The sequence below is a fragment of the Puma concolor genome, chromosome D4 (genome assembly GCF_028749965.1).
Source record: "Puma concolor isolate L17-30 chromosome D4, mPumCon1.1.hap2, whole genome shotgun sequence".
Classification (NCBI taxonomy): Eukaryota; Metazoa; Chordata; class Mammalia; order Carnivora; family Felidae; genus Puma; species Puma concolor.
In genome coordinates, this window is record NC_141679.1 from 9,364,560 (window position 1) to 9,389,491 (window position 24,932).

The window sequence follows — 24,932 nt, forward strand, 5'->3', positions numbered from 1 at the left end:
TAAACCAATCCCTTCTGTATTTATATATCCATTAAAAAATAATAGCATAAATGTAATGACCCGTGGGTAGCCTTTGACAATAACACAGCTATAACCAAAAACGCAACATTTCAAAATTAACTTAAAAATCACTTTTTATACTGCTAGGGAGAAATTTCTATCATTAAAAAAAAAAAGGATAACACCAGAGGCTTCAAAAAAACAGACCTTCTTCGAGTCCAAGATATAACTTCATGACACATTCATGCAAAGCAACCTGTATCATGAGTCTCAAAGACGCAAAATTTTACAAAGGACGATCTGGTTGTTAAATACAACTCCTGAAAGCTGCACGACCCGCCTTTATGTGAGAAGCTATAATCTGAACAGCAATGCTGCCCCAGGACAGGCAAGTACTCGACTCATCAGCCGTGGTCCTGGATTCGTGGTATGTGCTGTCCAGGAAAGAGAAGATGTTCCTACTCCATCCATACGAGGTTCAAAGGAGCGTGTTAACATGTTTGAGAAGCCGCTTTTACTCACCCCCTGCTATAGCATATTTACCATTCTCAATACGGGTGCCTGTGAGGACCCCCATTTCCCGGGGTCCCTGCAGGCGAGCGAGCCCCTTACCATCAGTCTTCGCATTCTCTCCTTTTCGATACGCTCCGTCTCTTTTTTCTGCTCTCTTTCCGTGTTGGCGTGCCAAGTTGCCACTGCTTTGGACAGCTTCTGGATCTTCCCGGCCACAGACCGATGGTATTCCTTAAAATCTTTTGCATGCTGCAAAATACTGTTCAGGTACTCCTACAGGATCCAAAGGGAGGAGAAAAGGATACTCAAAGTCTATTTCCCATGAGGTTTCAGCGTAGCCCAAGAAAGCACACACTTTGGCTTCATGAGAGTGGACGATTAGAATCTTCTGGGGACAGGTGCCCTGGGATGTCTCCTGGCAGCTGAGCTGTGGGCTATGGGGCTGGTGAAAAAGGCTCTCAAAGTTTGTTTGGGCGCCAGTGTGTGGAAGCGAAACCTCTGAGGCCTCAAAAAATACGGCCCCATGGAAATGGCAGGATCAAGGATTGGCAGAAGCATGCAAAACAGCAGGCATGAAATGTAAAGCACATCACCCTCAAATAAACCCAAGGGAGGCGGGTATTTTCAGTGAGAACCAGGTTATCAAAGTCATGCCTCTTCTGCTCTAACTTAAACGCCTTAGAACCGTGACTTGAAATAAGATGAGGAGCCACGCAAATCGCCGCCCAGAATTCAGATCTACTTTTGAAATACGGGAGGAGACACGTGTACCAACGAATATCTAACATTTATTTTTCCAAATGAAACGAAGCTGGGGCATTAAATCGAGCACCAGAAAACAAACACAATTTACAGGGCTTCTAATGCAAAATCAAATCCTGCATCAAAAATATTTCCAACCCCCTAGGAAGGAACATTTTAAAATATCTGCCCCAGGGTGCCCGGATGGCTCAGTGGGTTAAGTGTCCAACTTCAGCTCAGGTCATGATCTCACAGTTTGTGAGATGTGAGCCCCACGTCGGGCTTTATGCTGGCAGCTCAGAGCCTGGAGCCTGCTTCGCATTCTGTGTTTCTCCCTCTCTCTACCCCTCCCTGGCTTGCGCTGTTTCACTCTCTCTCTCTCAAAAATAAATAAATGCTAAAAAAATTTTTTTTTTTTAAATCTGCCCCTATGAAACCTCCAACGGGGCCCCAGAAAAGCCCAGGAGGCTGTATTCACATTCGTTATAAAAATAACTGTTTTGGGGAGCCTGGGTGGCTTGTCAGTTAAGCCTCAGACTTCGGCTCTGGTCATGATCTCACAGTTTGTAGGTTTGAGCCCCGCATCGGGCTCTGTGTTGACAGCTCAGAGCCTGGAGCCTGCTTTGGATTCTGTGTCTCCCTCTCTGTCTGCCCCTCCCCCACTCACACTCTGTGTCTCACTCTCAAAAAATAAATAAGAAATTTAAAAAAAAAAAAAAACAAAAACTGTTTTGCTCTCTTCATTTCTTTTCCAGGCCATCCGGGTGGCAGCTGGCCGTGGGATTATGCAGAAGACACCTGCCTGGAATTCAGAAAGCAGGGTCCTCCACTGAACCCCTCACAGTCCCATGGACAGGCCACCCACTTCCCTAGCCTGGCCTGTCTCACATGGGGCAGCTGGAACACGAGAGTTGCAAGGGACCTTTCTGTTCTCATGGTTTGTCCCCACCGCCCTCGCCAGTACATTTCTCAGTCCTTCTGAGTCCACCTGAGGGCTCAGTCAGGCATGTCCGTCAACGTAGGGCCACACAGTCCACACCCCAATACCTGGTGCTTCTGTCGACGCTTCCTTTCCTGCTCAATCTTCTGCTGCTTCTCCAGTTTCTCCGTCATGCGGGCCTCCCTCAGGGTCTGGCGCTTGCTCCGTTTGTATGCTTTGGAGTTGAGGGCCGTCTCCAGGGTTGTGTCTCGTCGCATGCAGGCCACCACCTCTTGTCTCAGCTGTCAAGGTCAAGGGGGGAGCGGGGAGCCGTTGGGAGAGCTTCCCCAAACAGAGGCCTGGCTCCTGGACAGCCTCCACTGCCCTGCTCCCCGTTGGTGGGGCACAATGGGGTCTCTACAAGGTTCTCCATCGGAGTTGGCCTTGTTTTTTGTAAGTGAAGGGACTAAATTGTGCCAAATCCACGCAGCATTTTCAAAGACGGTAAAAGTGTTCTTTCCAAGTAATTCAGATTAAAAACAAAAACAGAAACTTACAGCACTGTAACACTAACAAAAACACTAACCAAAACCTGTCTTGGGTGTTCAATAAATTAATTCATTCTGTTTAATTATTCTAATGGTATTAATTAGCTAATGAGCTTCTGAAATATTTTACTTCATTTTAAGTGCCATACTAACATTCTCTTTGTGTCTAAAGATGGACTTTAATGATGCTCTGCAAAAAACAGTAGAAACATTACTTCTTGTTCATGCACAGTAGCAGCAGGTACTCAAACAATATTAATTCAATGTTAATTTTCATATGAAAAATGGGAAATACGGGCTTTGGCTTCCCCCACTCCCAACGATGATATTCTTTCCAAGATATTTAAATTTCACACTAGATCGGGGACTTCTTTTTAGATGATCATAAACGTAGTGTCTTATCCATGTTGTACGTTATGTGGTAGCAGCCGGGGTGGTGGGGGTGGGGGAAGGATTGGGCATATACGTTAAAATAACAATCTAACTGAATCTCAAATCAGCATCAACTATAGTTAATTCACTGGGAAAATTTCATAGAGGGTGGACTTTTCTACACCATCAAGCAAAAAAATCAGAGACTGGTAAGAGTCCAGCACAGAGAAGCAAATCTGAATATAATCTTATTTTGTGAAGATATATTCGGTTATTAATCATTTTCACAAAATTTTAGCAAGCACTTCATGAAGTGCGTTTCGTGACGTCCCGTATAGGAAAGGAAGAAAATGGCATTCAGGGCCTTTTATTTTCTTTCTTTTAGAATTTCAGCTGAAAGCTACTCTCACAAAGCTATGGCCAAGGAGCACCCTGTCACCAAGACACCCTCCTGCGACATTATAACCCATAGGGCAAATGTACTCCCAACCGAGTTCCTATGACAGTAGCAAGTGGGGTGCCTTTGTGATTTTAGTCACATCCCGCTACAGACTGAGTCATGCAATTCAATACTTCCAAACCACTTTCATTCATTAATAATTCATTTTGCACGCCCCGAGACCTTCACCAAGTAAACCCACCTGCCTGGCAAGCATGCGTCCCTTCTCCCCTTTGGCTAAACGAGGCAGGGTGTGGACCAGGAGACCTGCACCTTTTGGGTCCACAGAGCAAAACTCACCAACGTAAAACTATCTCTACTTCATTTCACTAGTCTCCTACAGACTCGGCAGTTATAAAACAGATCACCATGCTAGCTTTTATTAATCAGTCACTACTAAGAACCACAGCAAGAACACTAGGTAACAGTCCACTGATTAGTCAATACGTGGGCCTGATGTGGTCAAATGCTTCAAACTTAGGCTCCGATGAATAATCAGCCGTTAGAAAACAGTGCTATGTATTTCTACAAATGAGGGGCTATCAATTCAGCAGAGGAGAATTCGGAATGGCTAGGATTTTACATTTGTGTTTACAAAGAGACTCTGATCGACCCCCTTCTATCTTTTTCTTTGGAGTCATAAAAGCAAGCTAAACCATTTATTCTCAAGGTTTCATCCATGGTAACAAAATGCCATTACTCTGACTTTGGAAACCGTAATATAGGAGAAAAAAAAAAATGACTCTGATATACAGAAGAAAAAAAGTAGGATAATAAACAATTCATCTTCATTACTTTTGGCTCTATGCTGCTGGTTGGAAATACACACTAGTTTTACTAAGTTTGTATCTTTATAACAATATTGAAAAGACTTCCGCTTATTTCCTTCAACTCGGATTCGCTGGGGAAAAGGTATTACCTGACGCTGGAAATTGAGTAAGCGAAGCGCTTTCAGCTCCACAGTTGCTTTGGTTCGTAAATCTGGTGGCAGAGAGCCAGGCAGATTTTCCAGTTCTTGGATCCTATGAGCTATGCGAGCCTGGAGTCTAAAGGAGATAAGGAAATGGGGGGAGGGGGAGGCGGAAATATACATTACAACGGAGTCTTGAATGATAAACAGTAACCCTCAGGTTTAAGTTCTGGCAAAACATATCCCGGATCTTGCTGTCGGCGAATTCCTGATGCCCAGCTGGATTATCTGATGTTAAACGGAGAAGAGCGACCTCTGCATTGACGCGGACAGGCGCCGTATGTTGCTCAACACTCTGGCCTTCTTCACAACGTCTCTCTCTCTCGAACACCCAGAAAGGAAGACTCAGGATACATCTAGGAAGGCAGTCCAGTGCCATGACTTGCTTCAGACAGAGAGAACATGAGAGACAGGACAATGTGATTTGCTCCCAAATGCCCAGGCAGCCAGAGTGCAGAGCTGAGACAACAGAGTTTTCTTTCTGACTTCCAGTTCCGTCCTAGGCAACCAGGCCATGTGCCCTCTTTGCCAAGATGCTGATGACAACAGCCGTTGAAGCTGAGTGAACAAGAGCACTTTTAGGTGCTGAGGCCACAGAAATCAACCAACCCAAAACATTCACGGAGGGAGCCTGCCAACCACGACCACTTCCTCTCTGAGCAGTGCTTGTGTGAGAAAAGGCAAAGTAGGCATTGTTAAAAATCAGGTTTGGGGTAGCGGGAGATGGTAAAGTAACAGTATTTAAAAACTACGTTTCTAGAAAAAGGGTTGCTAGAGATTCTCATCTCCGACATCATCAGGAATATAACTGCAGGTCATTCTTCAAAATAAAGGCAGAAGAGAAAACAAAACATACCCCACTTTCTTCATTCGGCCGGGATACTTTTACTGTGACCCCATACAAACTGGCTTCAGATTTCGCCTGGATCCTATTCTTACAAATAATTGCATGCCATTTAAAATCTATTTTTAGAACTACCTCCCTCCAAACTTGGGGCAGAAGTGTCTTGGAAAAGATTTCATGAAGAATAGTAAAAGGTAGTAAGTTAAATTAACATTAACTGTGCTAAGGTGTATTTAAGGTAGAACTTTCTTCAATTCTTTCTCCCTCCCTCCTTTGCACGTACTCACTCTCTCTATCTCTCACACACACACACACACACACACACACACACACACACACGCACACACACATGCATGCACCCCTACAAGGTAAATGCTATAGAGGTGCCATCTTACTGATGAGAAAACTGAGGTTTGGAGACAGTAAGAAACACGCAAACTTCACAGAACTAGTAAAGGAGGGAGCCCGGACAGGAGCCTCATTCGCCTGACACCTGCAGGGACACCGCAGGCAATTAACACACACTTTCTGACTGCAGCTTTCCTGGACCTCAACTATAAAAGCTGATAATTAAAGATTCTTTTAAAAACTCGTATCATGCGAGGTGTCTGGCTGGCTCAGTCGGTGGAGCGTGTGACCCTTGATCTCAGGGTTGTGAGTTCTAGCCCTGAGCTGGGTATAGAGATTACTTAAAAAATAAAATCTTTAAAAATATTAATAATAAATGACTAAATAAATACAAATCTGTATTATGGTTTTGTCGACCTTTACGATGCTCTGTGTGCGTCAACATGAAAAAGTACAATCTCTGAGCGAGGGGCCACAAAATTATCTTACTACTTCAGTTAGCCCAAATATCAAAAACTGAGTGCTTTTAAAAACCAAACCAAACCAAAAAAACGTACAGAACTTGCAACTGTTTGCTTTGGTAGAGAAGTAAAATGCCATCTTTTTCAAAACTTTAAAAAATGACAGTAAGGGAAGCACATCATTTTTTCATTGACTTTGCTGGAAACAATATCCTGACAGATTCCTATTTTATTTGGTACATACGTGTTATTAATTCTGATTTACTGAACGATTTGATGGCAGAACATGCTATTATTGGCGCTGTCCGTGTTATCATGCTGTTTTTCTCAGCCCTCTGTACTAACACAAGCAAACAGGCCCTTAAACGGCTTATGCATGCAGCAGAATAAACACTTGTGAGTTCAAATGACGGTAAGAAACTTCCACCATTTTTGAAATAAAAAAAAGAACACTTACAAATTTTAAATAATAGAAAAATAAACAAACTTCCACATTGTATTCTTTTGGCCAGACTGCCCCACCTCACCCACTGTTCTTTTGCATTCCTATTACTACTGATACTCATGGGATTTTCATCAGAGTTGCTTTCTTTTTTTTTTTTAATTTTCACCGTATGGAACAAAGATCCATTTCCTTTGTCCAATTCAATTTCTTAAATATTCACATTGCCAAAAATCTCTAACTATGGCCAGAGATGGTACATCTTAACTACGACATTAAGAGAAAAAAAAAACCTGTTATAGTGTGTTTTTTTTCAAATATTTAATTTAAATAGGAAAAAACAAAACAAAAGAAAACTAAGCCAAAACAGCTTTACTCATGTCGAGTGAAGGCCACAGTATAGGAGAATTAAATATCACAGGGAGGTAGATGAGAGTCAGTGAGTTAGTTAGGCTACTTCCTCGGTTCTAGATTTACCACAAACTTTTGTTTGTTTGTTTGTCTGTTTGTTTGTTTGTTTGTTTCATGTGAATACCTCGGAAATTCAACCATCTCTTGGTGTTTGGGCTTACTTTGTCTGACCAAATGGGTCAAGTGAGAAATCAGAGGCATAGCTGCTTTTTCTTCATCTTCTAAAGGTCTATGGAATTAGGACGAAATAAATAATCTTAGGACAACTGGGCTGAGAGTACAGAGATTAATTCCCCCGATGGGAGTGGGAGATGTAGGGATGTGGAGAGGCAGGGACGGGGGCAGATGTAGCCTCAGAGTCTGTGGGGAGCAGTGGGGGGCACTGCTTCCCAAAATATCTGCATCTCCCAAGGGCCTAGTAATTTGTCAAGGAATCTCAGATTCCCCAACACAAAAGAATCTTTCTTTTATGAGAGGGAGGTGGAAAGTGCAAAGTGCCATCGTGCAAAACTACAGAAGAGGAAAGGTAGGTTCCGCGGTAAAATTACATGCATTGAATTCCGCACATGGTGGGTGGGTAGCGAGGGTACAGGAGGGGCTGCTTTAACGTAGAAAATTTTATTTCTTTGTGGTGGTGGTCGCCGTTGTTAATAGAAATCTTCATTTTAAATAATGCTCCTCGCCAGACAATTTCATCTTCCCATCAATGGAATTCAGCAGGTAGTCCAATAAAGAGATTCAGGATTCTAAACTTCCCGAAACAACAACACATGTAATACTGTATAACTGCGGGAGACTCATTTGGTGTCCTCACGAGTACAGAAAATTGAAGCAGAATTAGGTCACTCAGGTTTTTCATACAGATTGAACAGTAAATCAAGAGGGGTTACTGTTCCAGCAAGAAAAAGAGTTCCATTAAAGGTAACAGATATTTGTTCAGGTCCAGAGGAGAAGTTTATGATTCCTGTAGGAGAGTTATTTGAACAGAAAATGACACTGGTACATTTTGTTCCTTCAAGGAGCTGAGTGACACTTTAAAAAGGGGGGGGGAGAGAGAGGGGAGAGGGTGGGGGAAAATGACTTTTCGTAACTCTGCTGATCAAACAGCCCTTGGTAATTTTTGAGAAGGAGTTTCAGGGTTGCAGTGGGGATCAGGGAAGGACAAAAAACACGCTTGCATCCTGAAGCAAGGTGTGCTACTATTTTCATACTGAATTTGAAATTAATGCCAAAGAGGGCTGGCGTGTTTCAAAGGGGAGCTTCTCAAATAAACTCCTTTGAATGTGAAATGCATCTTCCGTGAAAACGCTTGTGGAATCCATTCATTTACACACTAACGTGACAACTGGAGCGCTTTTGCCCGAAAATCGAACTCAGGATGGGAGAAGTGAAGTCAGGTATACTGACAGGGCAAGAGAAGCGTGCTGGAAAGACCACCACCACCACCAACAACAACAGCAAGAACAAACTGGAACTCTCTCTCTGACGCTTAACTACAGAAAAAGGCACTGAGTTTCATCAGTAAGAGAAAGATGGTCAAAAAAGAAAGGATACAATTTAGATGGGAACAAAATGTTTTCACCGCAGACTGCACAGATTTGAGGCAAAGTGTTCAGGCGCAGAAACTTATTTATGCTGTTGTTGAATCAAGAAGGTCAGTTTGTCAAGATTCTGCTTTTATGATGAGCAAGAGAAACAGCCAAGCGACTTAAAAGTCAAAAAGAAATTTGAGATTCTGACAACTTCCTTTCAATTTTCACAGACAAGGTAAGTGATATTACCATGGTCAAAGACATGAACATCTGTTAAAGAAATTCTGACAGATGATTTCTTTGCTCCAACTAAGTACATAAAATTATAAAGGAGATATCTATCTATCTATTGATATCTTTTACACCTTGCTCAAATAATCAATCAGATGGTTTTTGCTCCAATTAAGTACATAAATTATAAAACAAATATATGTATACATATATTACATGTACACATACATGTACATATACATATATATACACATACACATATATACACACACACATATATCTACATACTTTAGACCTTGCTCAAATACTTGATCAGAAGGTAAAGATACACAGGACCTTTCCAGCTACTAGTGCTAAAGACCAGGAAGCCATTCTCTCAAAGAGGAGCAAAAGGCAAAGTTGCTTAGCTGTCTCTTACAAGAGCCTAAGGCACTCGATCTAACCCCTTCTGAAGGATAAAGTTAACTCCTCTCTGCAGCTGAACCATTTATCTCCAGATGGGGAAGCCAGCCATCGCTCTCTAATTAAAGAAGATACAAGATGCCCTGTGATGTTGCCAGGAGAAACCCGTGCTCTTTCTCAAGACGGCCATGGGAAAGTTCAGCCCCAAGACCCCACCTGCTTTTCAGACCCAGAGTTGCCAGAGCAATCATTCCGGAAGCCACGCATCTTTACGAAAGAGGAGACATTTCATCAAGTAACGATAATAATATTAAAAATAGCCATGCCACCACATTCTGCTTATAATTTAAAAGATCCCGACTCATGTATTTTTTTCTTATTGATACGGGACTGGAGGACCAAAGCTTTTCACACACTGGAATAGGCTACATAGTCCTACTTAGTACTGTATACTTTGGGAGGCCATCCAAGGGTGCTAAAAATGGGGCTCATGACAAGAAAGTACTGCAAATACAGTTCTGGTAAAAATGAAGAAAACTTAGGAGTCAGTAAAATGCACATACACCTGCCTGCCTCCCCCCAACCCCCCGCCCCGCACAACACAGGCTGAACAAGGAGAAAAGTCCAGATGTATTTCTAGGTAGAGAGAGTGTCTATGTTATGAATGTAGTTCACATGACGTAGTAACAATACAGGTATATTCGAGGTAAGGACAAAAAAAAGTTAGTTCTTTGGAAGTCAGAATTTTAGAGTAACTAAACAATACCCCTCGGTGCTACTTACTGCCTTTTTAAAAAATACTTTTGACTTTTTTTTTTTTTTATTCAGTAGTGATGTAAAGAAAGTACCGCATATGAATAAAGCTTCTGCCCCAGACAGGAACCTAGTGCTAATATGTGACTTTGTACCGCACAGTGATCTGCCTGTCAACACTACAATACCAACTGATGATGTGTATGTAGCTCTCTAGGGATACATAAAATTTAGGAAACAGCAATACAAAAGCTCTTTGTTGAGGATTAGTAATAGTACAGAGAGGAAAGTTTTGCTCTTCATCCAAAAAGGTACACACATTTACGGGCAAGTTACTGTGATTTCTTTCACAGTTAACTACCAAAGCTGGTAACTCAGTGTTTTAATCTAGTAACACATAAGTCATGTGTTTTTCAATAAAGACTAAGGTGATGTCTTTAAAGGGAAGCTAGATGTTATTTACTGACCTTCCCTTACAATTTCTTTGAAATTAAATAATAATTGGGAAATAATCATAGCTGATATGTACTGAAAGTCTTTGTATCATTTAATCTCCCCCCCTACAAGAGGTACTATAACACCTTCTTTTAACAGATGTGGAAACTGAGTCACGGAAAAGAGATGTAACTTCACCAAGGTAACACAGCTGGTAAGTGACAGAACACTCCCGGACTCTCTTTTTGGTTAACATTAAGTATTTACATCAAGGGTCCGCTAACTCCAGCCTGTGGGCCAAATCCTTTCCACAGCCTGTTTCTGTAAATAAAGTTTTACTGGAACACAGCCAGCCCATTATTGTCTGTGGATGCTCTTAGCAGAGCTGAGAGGCCTTTGCCACAGTCCTGAAAAGGGTAAAGTTGTAATCATCCCGCCGTTTGCAGAAAAGGTTTGCCCACTACTGATTCAGATAAATGTGCCAAATCAGGTGAAAATTAGGTTTCTGGAACGAAGAGTTTAAAGAAGGACCCCACACGAAGACACTTCTATCGGGCTTACCACTAAGGCTGGGCCAAGCTGTAGACCCACAAATGCATGCATTAAAACAAAGAATATATTACAGTGAGCCACTATGTAGGCTTTAGTAGCATGAGACCAGCTCGAAGCCATCATTCAAGGATAAACTGAGAGACACCATGCACAGATAGGCCAAGTATGACGGGTCTGCTTTCTTGCATCCACAGGCACTCCTGGCTGGACTTTGATCTTTGCATCCCTCGTGCCCGACACAGTGCCTGGCATGTCATGGCGGGTGATGACAGCTTTCCGGACTCAGTGAATGACACTCACCGTCCTGAGAACCCAGAGGCCCCCCTCCTGCCACCGCTATGGCAAACAAACCCTTGTTCAAGGACATTCTTCCCGCAGCCTGAGTTTTGGCCTGTGCCTTGTCCCATTGGGAAGCATGCCCACCACACCAGCGGTCCACACACCCCCGGGCGAGGTGGGGGGGGGGGGGCGGGGAACAGTGTCTTACCTGTACTCGCGCTCCTGCAGGATCTCCACGGGGTCCAGGCCCTGCGGTTTCTGGATGGGGCTGATACGGCTCTGCTTCTGCTGCAGCTGCAGGATGGGCGACGGCTGCCCCGGGGCCGGCTGTGGCACGGAGGGCCCGGGCACGGCGGCGGCGGGGGGCTGCGCCGCGGCGGGGGGCGCGGGCGAGGGCCGGCCGCTGGGCGCGGGCACCGGCAGCTTCTGCGGGGTGTTCGGGCCACTCAGCTCTGGCCCCGGGCCTGCGGGACAAGAGCGACATGGGCAGCAGCAGCTCGGGCGGGCCGGCGCCCCTGCGCACCCCCGGCCTGCCCGCTGCCCCCGGGGGACCCGCCATGGGGACAAGTAAACTGTCTCAAGGGAAGGAAGGAGGGGAGGAAGGAGGAAGAGGAGGAAGGCAGGAGGGCAGGGGAGGAAAGGACGGAAAAGGAAAGAAGAACCTGGCATCTGTCCGCATAGGGAAATGGCATTCACTAACGAACACTGGCGAAATGGTCCATAAATGACTAAAGGAATAAACTGATTAAAGGAACGGAGGCCCAGCAATTAATGTAGCTCCACAGTGCTTTTTATTTTGTTTTGTTTTTAAAGAATTACAATTACAGGTGCATTCAAGAGTTCAGAAAAGCAAGGGAGTCATGGAACAGTCAGATGCGATTTGGGTGCGGTCCTAAAAATCACATTTTGCAAATTGCGCCAAAAAACACGGCTCTAGGCAGACCTCGGTCTTGTTCTGCAGCAGCCTTGCTGTTGAAACCCTTGCCTTGCAAATAACAGCCAGCAGCCTGGCCAGTCCTCTGATGTGAGCTGAAAGGGGCACACATTTTTCCTTAATGACCTAGAAAGCACATTTCAGGCTTAATCAGTGCATCTCAGGAACTTAAGTTTTTGTTTTGTTTTGTTTTGTTTTTACTACATATTAGAAAATGTTTCTAAAAACATTGCAGTGTGTGTGTCTGGTGGGGGGGGGGAGCCACTCATCCCACCTAATAAAAAGTAGTAAATATTAAGATTCAAGAGAGCATTTTTCTCATGCTAACAGAATAAAGGGATATGTAATCATCCAGCTTATCAAAATGCATTTAATAACTTAATTTAATGCAATTTTCCACATTAAACCTCAGGAGTTTAAATTGATTGCTATGTATGGACCTAAAATAAGAAGTCCTCTCCCTCTCTCCTCCTAGGTAAATTTTTACTTACTTCAAAATTATAAATAAGATTAGCGATGCTACCAGATGAATTAGTAAATGAAAAAAAAAAAGAAAAGAAATAAAGCTCACTAAGCTGTTAAAACCTCTGCATTCTTCTGGGTATTTGCCATATCTTCTCTAAGAAAAGTTAAAAAATCATTCAATGGCAACAAAATAATAGTCTATATACTTCAGAACCCCTTAATAATTAACCATACAAAGACACACATTATGAAAGATGAGACATATTTATTCAATTTCCAGCAAATACCGTTTGGAAATGGGCTTCAACTGACAACGCAGGGAGAGTGTCAGCAAAAATTCTGACATGAGGAATTAGAGCAAACTGCTTAGGAAAATAGAGCAAACTGCTTAGGAAACTGTGTGTTTTGTGTGTGTGCCCACGCATGTGCGTGAGTGTGGGCATATGTGCGTGTGCATGGGCACATACATGAGCGTGTGTGTGTGTGTGTGTGGTGTTACTGTTGTTCTTCTTTCCCCTTCCCTGTGAAATTAGGTAAAACTTTCCAAAATACATAGAGCTACATAATCCTGAGGCAATCTGTAGCCCCTGGGTCTAGTGGGGGGGGATGAAAAACTCTGGAGAGAAAAATGCATTTTTAAAAATTTTCTATTTTAAGCATTGTAGACAGTACTATCATAATAAAGAGATTCTTTTCATCTAAGTACTTTCTGATTTTTTTTTTCTGAATGGGAAAGTCTTTTACATAATGTATCGTGTTTCATAATATTTTATATTTAGAGTTTTATCCATACATAAGAAACCAATTTCTAAACATTAAATCTCAGGGTCGTTAAGCATGGGAATGAGTTATGGAGGGACGTTCTAGAATATTTTCTCCCTAGAGGTCTTTAAAACAGGGTAGATTTTCCCTTGGGGTTGTTTTAGATATGATCCAGTCCAAAGAGAGGAGACAGAGATTTCTAACAGTTATGTTAATTCTCTGATTCTTTTTTTTTTTTTTAATTCTCTGTGATTCTATAAATCTCCTTAGTAGACTCAGGAAACTGGTATATTTAAAGACTTGGTATAAGCACACTAAATAATCAACTGAATACATTTGAAGCCCTCTAAAAACACTACCAACTTGAACAAAAACAAAATTTGGGTCTTAGTGATAACAATTACTTTACACTCAGTTCTGAAAGGGATTTTCCTCCTTTCAACGTTTAAATAATTCATCAACAAAAGCCATAACAGGGCACTGGGGTTACGCAATCCACCCGTTCTGGGAGCCTTCTTCTTTAGCCGATAGCCGGCAAATACCTATGCAGAAGCCTCTGATGACTCCTTGAGGTAAATTCAAGTCACTATTTTTAAAGCCACATTTCAGCAAAGGAAGGTATCCAGAGCATGTCGGATATCCCTGGTTCCACTTCTGGTCATTTTTAGCCTATGACTCAAAACGAGGTCTAACACGCACGTACCAGACTAGACTTCTTTAATCCATTAAGTCCAAAGACATTCTTATCTGGCTGATTGACCCTTAAAATTGAGAAGCAGGGAGAGACCCCAACGTGAACCTACATATTCCAATCTCCAATTTGAAAAGTACGACGGTTTGCTGTGAATGAAATGGGCACGTTTAAAACACCCTGTATCTTCCCAGGTCACCTCAGCTCTACCACCTACTGGTGGCGTAAGCCTGAGCAAGTTGTGCCTTGGTTTTCTCATCTGCAGAATGGGGATAAGAGGGTGGTCGTGAGGTACAATGAGATAATGTAGATTCCACCCTCTGCTCTTGTCATTCTTACCGCCACCACGGCCACAAAGGTTAAGAAGTGTAATTGAATTAATTTCGCTTTCTAGAAAAACCCCACGGCAACAGAAAGGCCTTTTAGGAAACTTGGTAGCGTATTAGCTAGCAACGTTGGGAGTACGCTTTTCTCCAGCAAACTTCAAAATGCCTCTACAGTTTACAACAACTCAGCACAAATACACAGATAAGTCAGCCTGCCATGTGCTTCCTGCTAATCTGCTATCAGAGCCACTTACAAGCAAATTCCTTTCCTCACTAAACACCGCAAGTTCACTTACTGCGTGGGCCTGTTTTTTTTCTTCCCCCTCCCTCCAATAGATTACATAACAACTTCTATTTACGAGGCCAGGGAACTGAATGCAGCTTGCAGCAACTGGACGTGCCTGGAATGTAACTACCTGTTCATCAGGCTTCCTGCCTGTCCCGCAGGCGGCTTCCACACCTGAGGTGCCTGCCTGGCTGGGCTTCCTATCGACAGAAACTATCTCTGCAATAGACACTCGTGGTCTGCCAGACGATAAGACTTCTCCCTGGTATCTTCAAACGCAAAACAAATTACATTCCCTATCTTATCGCCTACCCGCCCCCCAACATAAACAATTTAGGCTTAGTTGCCAAGGCTCCAAACATATCTGTTTTCCCCTGAGCTCCCACCTTGGAAATCTAGGCAGATGTATTATGTCCTGATGTCCCTGAGAGTCTCCCAGGGCAACCAAGGTGTGTGTGTGTGTGTGTGTGTGTGTGTGTGTGTGTGTCGGGGGTGGGGGGGATCGTTCTCAGACGGATCCCTATGCCTGATGTTATGAAACAGGGAAACTGAGCCTGGGTGGCATCTGACTCTTTGATTTCGGCTCAGGTCATGATCTCACATCAGGCTCCATGCTGACAGCGTGGAGCCTGCTGGGATTCTCTCTCTCCCTCTCTCTCTGTCCCTCCACCACTCGCTCTCTCAAAATAAATAAACAACAACAACAAAACAACAGGGAAACAAACTTATGAAAATACCTGAGTCTCGCATGTACAGAATTTCTGTTCATTCAGAACTGTCTTCTGGCACACTAGGATAGTTACTCAATATTCTGTGCCTTAAATAGGGATTTAAGTGGTTTCCGTGGGTTGGAAAAAAAATGTAATGAAGTGTATTTATTACATTGAGGATACCTAGAAATTTTAGATACTAAAAGGAGGGGCGAAGCAGGAGAGAGACAGGCACTAAAGAAAATTGGCAGTGAAACTTTTACTTTCTATCGTAAGGTCCTTTACTCCATATACACCAAAAAAAACAAAATAAAACAACAACAAAAACCACCCCAAAAACCTTTTTTATTACAGTTCCTAATTTTAATTTTGCTTTAGTCTCTATAAAATAAAAAAATAAATCAAAATGAAAAGGGAGATGATGGGTTACATTTGCACAGAGCCCACAGCAGGCAAAGGCTGAAGAATTATTTGTTCAGTGCACAACTCCTGCAGTCATCCAGTAATTATCCAGCGGTGCCTATGATGATATATGCCACTTTGGGTGAGTTACAACTCTGGAGTAGGTTTGAGGCAGACCACCTCAACCAAAAAGATTCTCCTCACACATGAATAACGCTACAAAGTGGGACAAAAGAAACACGGAATCGTAGCTACCTCTAGGTAAGTGGACATACTTAAAAACTTATTGTTTCCTGAAATATTAGTAGAGCGATTTATACACAATACTTTTTTTTTTAATTAGGGAGGGATGGAGGTAAACAATAACAAGAAAAATAATATTAACTCGGAAAAAATACTCTTCTTTTGACTTGTCCTAAATGCCAACCTCCTCCCCACCCCCACCAAAAAACAAAACCAAAAACAAAAAAAGTCATTGTCAAGGAAGATTGTCATTTCCCTCTAAAATCCGAGATTTGGGGACAAGTTCTGCAACAATGTCAGGTGTAAGCCCCTTCCCAGTGGCAGAAATAGATCTGCTCTGTTAACAGGTTATTTCTTCCAAAGTTACCCATGGCCTCCTTGCCCCTCTCTGGCATGAAACACTACCTGCCCTAATATTTTCACTTGTAATGAAGCCTGCTTTCTAGAAACACGAGACATGAGTGGTGAGTAATAAAATGAGTTCCTCCCAACAACAGGGGCCTGGTGAGGGAAGGCCCAAGCATCGGAGACAGAAAAGACACGGAGTCCTCTCTTCTGGAGAGGGTCCAGAAAGCGCACTCACGATTGTGTTGTACTGGGGCATGGAGTGGTTGCTCTTCCCAAGCATCCAGACAACCACGACTTCGTTCCCTAAGTTCTACTCTGTCATTGGGCCTGCTTATTCGAACTTCGGGTGAAAAGGTATTTGAAATGAATTGATTACCTTCCTGCCTTCTGCAGGGAGGCTTTGGGATGTTTTCCTGCTGAGCGTAGGTCATTAAAAAAAAAATACCTGGGGCGCCTGGGTGGCGTAGTCGGTTAAGCGTCCGACTTCAGCCAGGTCACGATCTCGCAGTCCGTGAGTTCGAGCCCCGCGTCGGGCTCTGGGCTGATGGCTCAGAGCCTGGAGCCTGTTTCCGATTCTGTGTCTCCCTCTCTCTCTGCCCCTCCCCCGTTCGTGCTCTGTCTCTCTCTGTCCCAAAAATAAATAAACGTTTGAAAAAAAAAAAAATACCAATGCTCATGGAGGTCTGTGATGAGATGGCACCCCAGGACACGCATCGAGGTGCGGTGACAGGTGCCTACTGACAGGGTCCCACACCACTACCTCTTGGGAGGTGCTTAACTATCTGATTCCTGTCACTCTGTCTCTGCTGGAAACTGCCCTGAGATGTGGGTTATCAAGATGTGCCAATTTCCTTGACGTTGTGTCTAAAGAGCAAGTTAAAAGGCTCTACATAAGGAGCGAAGATGTTTTTCCTTTTGACACACACAGGAGTAAAATGCTTGCATCTGGTGCACAGAGTTTGGGATGGGGTTCTTTCCCTGGTGGTGAGCTCTGTTGTGATGAGGGAGCCAGTACGGGGCAGCGGTTAAAAGACATGGGCTCTTGAGGTCAGGCTGCTGGTATGTGAGTCCCGACCCGCCATGTTCTGGATGTAAAGTACTCATCGCTGAGCATGGTGCACGAGGTATGCCAGTAGGTGCGCCCTAAGTGTAAGCTATGCACCCAGAGACGTGCGTGTATTTCTTTCTTTCATCTGGCTGCCTTCCCCAGAGCTGGAGTTATGCCATTTTAAAACCTCTAAATGCATCAAATATGCAAACTACCATTTTATGCGTGGTTTTCCTCTACGTTTGCAGACCCTAGAGGCTCAGTGTCATAGGATCCTTCACCTACCAAAGTGCCATGGTCACTACAAAATGATCTGAATCTGACATGATCCTTTCTTACTCTTTCAAATCCATTCCTAAGTATACAACCACAGTCAACAAGGTGAGTTTATCCCTACCAGAAGAGAAACACAAACTCCGAAGACAGAGTACTTCATCATCATCATCATCATCATCACCTGAACTCTTCTATACTACTTCAGTCCCCAAACCTAGAAAAAGTACCCATTTCCTGCACCGATTGTGTGCAGGAATCAGCATGTCGTGGCCTGCCCTAAGGAGAGGGAACCATTCGCAGGAAGGATGTCAACGTCAAGGAAGACCCTGGGAATTCAAAATTTCCTGGGATTCAAAGCTCTAATCAGGACAGAACCATAAACTCTTTGCTTACCTGGTGGTTAACAAAAAAAGCCTGCCAGAGAAAATAAAGTGCGTGGAAGCTCATCCCCTAGCCTCCTGCACCTCTGAATTCTATCAGCGGGATCAAGCCAGACCACCAGAAGGCCCTGGAAAGGACTATCTCATCTCCACCTGTTACATAACAGCACAGCTTAAGCTTTGATGCCGGGGTATATATAAGAAATAGGCCATGTGGATTCTGTTACTCGGTTTATTATGAACAAATGTCACTGATGCCTGTCACGCAGTGTCTTTTGTAATAATAATAATAATAATAGCGGTAATTAAAAAAATAATCCCACCCGGAGAATCTATTTTATTGCCTCATGCTAGAAAACGCTCCGTTTTCCTCTGAGACTCCGGTGAGCTACTTGCTTCTGAACGGTGAAGATTTGGTACCAGACCCTCCCCCCCACCCCACCCCTTTCCTGACTGCCCGGAAACTAGAGTCCACTTGCTCGGAGGCAACAGCCGTTGGAGCTCTTGTCAGCCCGTGTCCCTGACCTCCCTGACCCTGATTTCGATTCCCTTTGCTTCTGATTTCCTACCTGATCATGATTTTACTGCAGGTGTGCTCCTAGGAAGCCTCCCTCAATGCTTTTCGCAAGACAAACCGGGTAGAAATAAATGTCAACCAACCTAAGATGGCTCGCGGAGACCGGATTCTGGGGGCGCATTTTGGCGATGGGACGCACCGTGTGCAGGGCTCTTAACCTGGGGCGGGGGGGGGGGGGGGTGGTGTGCACGGGCTTCCGACAGACCTTGAACCTCTTGGAAGAGAATGCAGAATCGCGGGGGACACACCGCCTCCTGCCTCACACTCTACGGCACAGGAGCCCAAGGATCCTGGCCAAGTGAGCGAAGGAAGACACGACAGCCAACGAGGTACAACAAAGGGCTAAGTCAGCCCTGGGGTTCGGGCGACCCAGCGCTTGCGCACCCGGAGCAGTCCTTAGCCGAGCTGGAGCACCGCGTTATTCATTGGGTGGCACGTTAACCTACCAGATGGTCTGTTGTAGTTAACAAGGGCCTGCTGCTGCGGCTGCTGTGCCTGCGGCTGGGGCTGCGAGGGCGGCTGGGGCTGCGGCTGCGGCTGCTGCATGCCGGGCAACGTCCTTTTCCCCTGCACTGCAAGCTGCAGCGTTTCGGGGAGGGGCTGGCCGCGGGCCAGCATTTTGTAAGCTAAAATCTGAGCTCGCAGCTGATGCAGCTGGACGGGGCTGAAAGGCGAGGGACCTCTGTTGGGCTGGCTCATCGCCTGCGGATCGCCCGACAGGAGGGGCCCCGGCTGGCTGGGCGGCATCTGGGGTGGGGTCGGGCCGCCCCCCGACATAGGACTGGAGACGTGCTCTGGGGCTCCCAGCGGAGACGGGTGCGGCGACATGTAGCCTGGAATAAAACAGGAGAGGAGATCACACGCTGCCCCCAGTGACCCCCGTGGGCCAGGCATTCCTGGCTACTGGGATAATTTTCTGCAACAGCACTGCCTGTTTAGAGGAATGTAGGATATATACCATTCAATAATCACAGAAGTACATGGAATTATCAAATTTCTATACACCAGAGGCATACAAATTAAAATTTTCTAGGAGTCACATTAACAGGTAAAAGAAACAAAGCTCATTTTAATAATGTTTCACTGACATCAACAAACCCCAAAATAGTATCATTTCAAAATATAAAAATTATTAGACATATTTTACATTCATTCTTTTTTTTTTTCATACTAAGTCACAACAAACCTCAAAGAGTAGAAGCCACATGTCGAGTGATCAAAGACCGCATGTGTCCTAGAAGGTAAACTGTCAGTGGCTGCCATATACCTAAACGAAAGGCACCAGGGGAGAGCAGTATACATTAAGACTGGCTTCAACTGACAGAACAAAACCTGGAGGTGGGTTCGATATCACAAAAGGGAATGAAGAGTCTCTTATGAGGACAGCAAATGATTATCTGGTTTATTATTATGCACAATTATTGAGGGCCTCCACTGTTGTAGGCACTACCCAAGTTGAGTGCTCCCTCGAAACAGAGCCTGATGGAAGGATTGAGTGTGAGTGATTTGGGCAAAAGGTGCGGGGATACTGGCAGGGGTATAAAAAGGTGGCATAAGGCAGGGACGGCAGCTGCTAGAGTGGATATCTGCAGATTAATCTCTGGTAGACGCTCAGGGACATAAGGTAAATAACTTGCCTCCAAATTATCCCAGGGAGCTGGGGGAGGAAGAAACTTGAGGTATTTACACTCTCAGGATCATCAGTCACTGCTTATGTCACCGGTGACGACTCTGGGGGATCATTGGTCCCCAGGGACTCTTCCAGCTGTGGGTAAGAGGGACTGAAGTCAGCTGAAGGCAACATGGTGATCTGGCCAGCGGCTTTTAGGCTAGTGGGAGCACAGACATGGTAAGGAGAATTAAAAGGATAGGAGTGGGGTACACATTATTTCTTTAATCCCCACAACATCCTCAGAGCCTATGTGTTGTCCCCTCATTTTCAAATTTTTCTTATTTTTATGTATTTTTTAAATATTTATTTGTGAGAGAGGGAAACAGAGAGCATGAGTGGGGAAGGGGCAAAGAGAGAGAGGGAGAGAGGATCCAAAGGGGGCTCTATGCTGACAGCAGACAGCCCGATGCGGGGCTTGAGCCCATGAACCGTGAGATCACGACCTGAGCCAAAGTGGGACACTTAACCAGCTGAGCCACCTAGGCACCCCCACCTCATTTTTTTTTGAAATAAGGAAACTGAGGCTCAGAGTGTGAGTGAGTTACCCAAGGTCACACAATGAGATCTCTGTAGCTCCGAAATTCAAACCAAAGTCCGTGTGATTCCAATGTGTACATGTTCTCTCCAGCGTCTAATATTAATCTGGTTTTATAAAAAATAAGTTAGAGACTCGAAAGTCTCACCAATCCTTCTAGAACCATTTACAATATGACATAAACATGAGAGGAATCTGTTTGGGCTTATAAGAGATCTACATGGGAAACTTAAGAATACTTTTCTTGGGGAAGAAAAGTCAAAAATGCATAAAATACTTCAAGGAACTCATTTTCAGGAGATGAACTGCATATCCCGGCCAAAGAATTCCTGGAAAAACATATGACCGAGCACTGTTGCAGGGAGACCCAAGGTGAAGTGAAGGAGGGAACAAGGCGGCCTCCTGCAATCCTAAAGCCTGTCCCGAATTCAAACTAAGCGCTAATTAATCAAATCACCGATGTCCTAAGACACAGTATAAAATATTAAAGGTCATTGCCTTTTAATAAATGTACTTGAGTCACAATTATCATAAAGGTCATCACACCCGCGGTTATTAGACATCTGCTTTGTGTTTGAGCCCACGTTGGGATTGGGCTGAAAGAGCTCTGTGCGTCCACGTGGGATCACAGAGGCCCAAGAATATCTGACCAACAGTGACTGGGGACTCAACCGTCACCATGTGCAAAACTAGAGGGGGAAAAAGGGATGTAACTTCTTGTGTGTCGAATTGCCAAGGGAAACAAATTTCGTCTGATCCTCTAAGACAAGGGTAGGTTCTGTCCAATCAAAGGGTGGGAGAAGTAGAGCTCCATTCAGAGAAATCCTGCACTGAGGATCCACTGACTCTTGTTCTCCAAATCCCTACTTCATAAGAAAATGCAAAACCACTCAGCCACTAGGGTTCTAGTTAGTCATAGAAGTTGGCCAAGAAAATGCCCTTGAACCTGAAAGCAGCCTCCAGGGCCAGCAGACATGTACAGCCCAGTATGCTGCCACTTAAAACAGAAAAGGTTTAGATGGGACCCACAATATACACCTAACTTTGTCATGAACATTCTTCCTTCTTTTTTTTTTTTTATTTTTTTTTAACCTTTATTTATTTTTGAGACAGAGAGAGACAGAGCATTAACGGGGGAGGGGCAGAGAGAGAGGGAGACACAGAATCGGAAACAGGCTCCAGGCTCTGAGCCATCAGCCCAGAGCCCGACGCGGGGCTCGAACTCACGGACCACGAGATCGTGACCTGAGCCGAAGTCGGACGCTTAACCAACTGAGCCACCCAGGCGCCCCGAACATTCTTCCTTCTTAATGAGGCTTACATTTGCCCCTTCATTGTAATGCTGGCGCAAAATGGGAATTTGTTCATTAGGAAGCAGCCTCCTGACACCGTTTTGGCCAACCCTCTACCTACCACAGAGGGAGAAACCTGCTACCAAAAACTTCCTGCTGGCATTTTCATAGTAGGAGGGATACTCTTTCTACATTAAAATGGGTCATATGTCTCCCGTCTTCTGGTCTCTCCTATTTTCTTCAGGTCATCAATTATAGCTTACCCCAAGATAAGTCACAGGATGCCTAATACAATGGGCCAAAACACCAGACAATCCAGTCTAAACTCGACTGTTAACCAAATTGCTCTTTTAAACTGTGGAGTACAGGCAAGACAAAGCAAGGGAGGAAGGTGAGACAGTTACATCAGGGACAGTGATTAAGTTTACCTCAAATTCACTAAGGAAGAAGCTGAGAGTGGAATAAAAATCATTTTCCAGAATTCGTCAGTGCAACCAAGTTTCACCTCAAATGTGACAAGAAGAAACTGGGGATGGGAATTTTTTCCCCCCAGAAAATACAGGGGATGGTAATAGAATCATTCTATCACAGTATGACGTTAAAAATGTGACAGTGTTTCAGCTAAAGAGAGAGAGATTTTTTTTATCCTACATTCCATAAAACTTCAGGAAAAAACAGAATCTAAATGATGATACAACATAACATATTTTAGTAATTATCTTTAGTTGAGAAAACGGGGTGAGGAAATTGCCTGAGAGTGAATATACATTCGTCTGCAAGATGCCAGCGTCAATATGGAGTCTACTCTTTTTGAACTAGTCTGATTTGCTCATTCGAAAGTGGTCCAAAAGTGGCAGTTTTACTTCCCTGGTCTTCGAGGGCCAATATCTCCCCAGTTTCACCTTGCCTCAGAGAGAAGCAGTCACGTCTCTCCTTTTAATAATCTTGAACTTATAAGTGCCAATTTTTATATGAATTTTCTCTTTGCGCGCGCGCACACACACACACACATTAAGTATTATATACTTGCCTTGGAAGACTTTTTCTATCCAACGGACTAAAAATAAACAATGTTATCATTGAGACCATAAGGTACACAATTCAGTATTTATTGAAGGAAATGGTTTTCCTTCTCAACCAATACCTTAAAATAACCTAATATGTTGCTAGGTAGTTAAAGCTGGCAGCCTTCCAATCAATGCCACACCTCTCTATACCTGTGTGTTTATAAATGGCTTTTTACAATGGGGTTTTTAAAGAGACATGCTATTACAGAGTCTAAATTCTTTTTAGATCATTATATAGAATAAGACTCCATTATACCAATACTACTTTACTCAAAACTATGCTTTTAAATAACTCATTCCCCAGCCTGCAATGCACTTTGCTAGTTTGGAGAAAAATATTAGGTGCTAATTCTGATTCCATTTAAATGCAGACCTCTATGTTTCCAAGTAATTAGAACTTCCTGAAATTACATAAAAATTAGTATCTATTTAGAATTGTTGACTTGTGAATGCATCAGGTCACTTCTCTGCCTACATGAATGAAACTAACTAGGTATCTATCCAGTTGTGTGCTAGATCCTGTGCCAACGTCTTGGAGATTCCAAGCGGAATAAGAGGAACCAAGCAATGAGAGCATTTCTAAGATACATGAAAGTAAAAACGCTCACGTAAAGTTCATGCATTGGAAGTGTTTTGTGTTGGGAGTTTTGCTCGGACCCTATGACTAGAGGTACTGCCAAGCTGGGAGCAGAGAGAACAAGCACCTGGCTTCGAGAATTACTGAATGTCACTCGTCTACATCTCCCAGACAGTACAAACGAGGTCTATATTGGCTCTGTGAATGCACCTGGCTCGCACCTGGCTCCTTAATATTTAAATGTTAAACCTGGAAGTGCTGTCTAAATCCATTCTTGAACACCGAATGGGTCAAATGTTTTCTTCCTATACTGCAAAAAGGCCCAATGAATCAGGCTGCTTTTCTGACAACATGGTAGTCAACATTTGGTGAGTCCTCTGTGACCCTTAGACCTGCCTGCCATCAAAATTCAGATCGGAGTCTGGGATATTCAAAACCTGCTTAAACATTAATGACGATACACTCCTATGCCTCCATGATTTGTTTATTTATATATCTGTTAAAATTGTGAACACACTTCTCTAAATCCTCAGTCAAAAAATCTCTCCTCGGATGGATGGATGGCTGATCATGAATAGAGAAAAAGACTACATATATTAAACTACAAAGGAGTATGCACACCAACACATAAACCACAAACTTTGAATTATATATCAACATATTAGGGTTAACTGGTCCTAGATGAATGCATGCCCTTGCATGCTGAAATGATCATTAAATGACTGTGAAAACAGGTTACATTGTACTCAAAGACTTGGCGGTATCTTTACTATGTCTTAGGGAAGAAGGCACCAAGGAGAAGAGAAATATACCATAGATTGATTGGCCATTGTGGGTTGAATTATGTCCTCTGCAGAGATATGCTAAAGCCCTAACCTCTAGAACCTATGAATACAACCTTATTTGGAAACAGGATCTTTGCAGACGTAATCAAGTTAAGATGAGGTCATAATGGATTAAGACCCTAAACCAATGACTAGTGTCCTTACGAGAAGAGCGAAATCTGGACACAGGCACAGACACTCAGGAAAAATGTCACATGGAGACCAAGACAGATTGGAATGAGAGATCGACAAGCCAAGCAGTGTCAAGCTCTCAGCCACCAGAGGCTTCCTGAATTTACAAACAGGAAAACAAGGCAAAACAAGA

The 24,932-nt window shown here is 43.7% G+C and overlaps 1 protein-coding gene across 6 annotated transcripts in view; it reads right to left on the minus strand.

The window, feature by feature from the left end:
- Positions 1 to 24,932, minus strand: part of SMARCA2 (SWI/SNF related BAF chromatin remodeling complex subunit ATPase 2) — a 180,528-nt gene that overhangs the window by 136,054 nt on the left and 19,542 nt on the right. For all 6 annotated transcript variants that reach the window (XM_086684935.1, XM_086684940.1, XM_086684938.1 and 3 more), the window contains exons 4-8: positions 19,087 to 19,473; positions 11,401 to 11,656; positions 4,452 to 4,578; positions 2,302 to 2,475; positions 613 to 786 (exon numbers count right to left, since the gene is read on the minus strand). In XM_086684935.1, the coding sequence (XP_086541061.1) occupies positions 613 to 786; positions 2,302 to 2,475; positions 4,452 to 4,578; positions 11,401 to 11,656; positions 19,087 to 19,473 (1,118 nt within the window). The remainder of the gene's footprint in view (positions 1 to 612; positions 787 to 2,301; positions 2,476 to 4,451; positions 4,579 to 11,400; positions 11,657 to 19,086; positions 19,474 to 24,932) is intronic.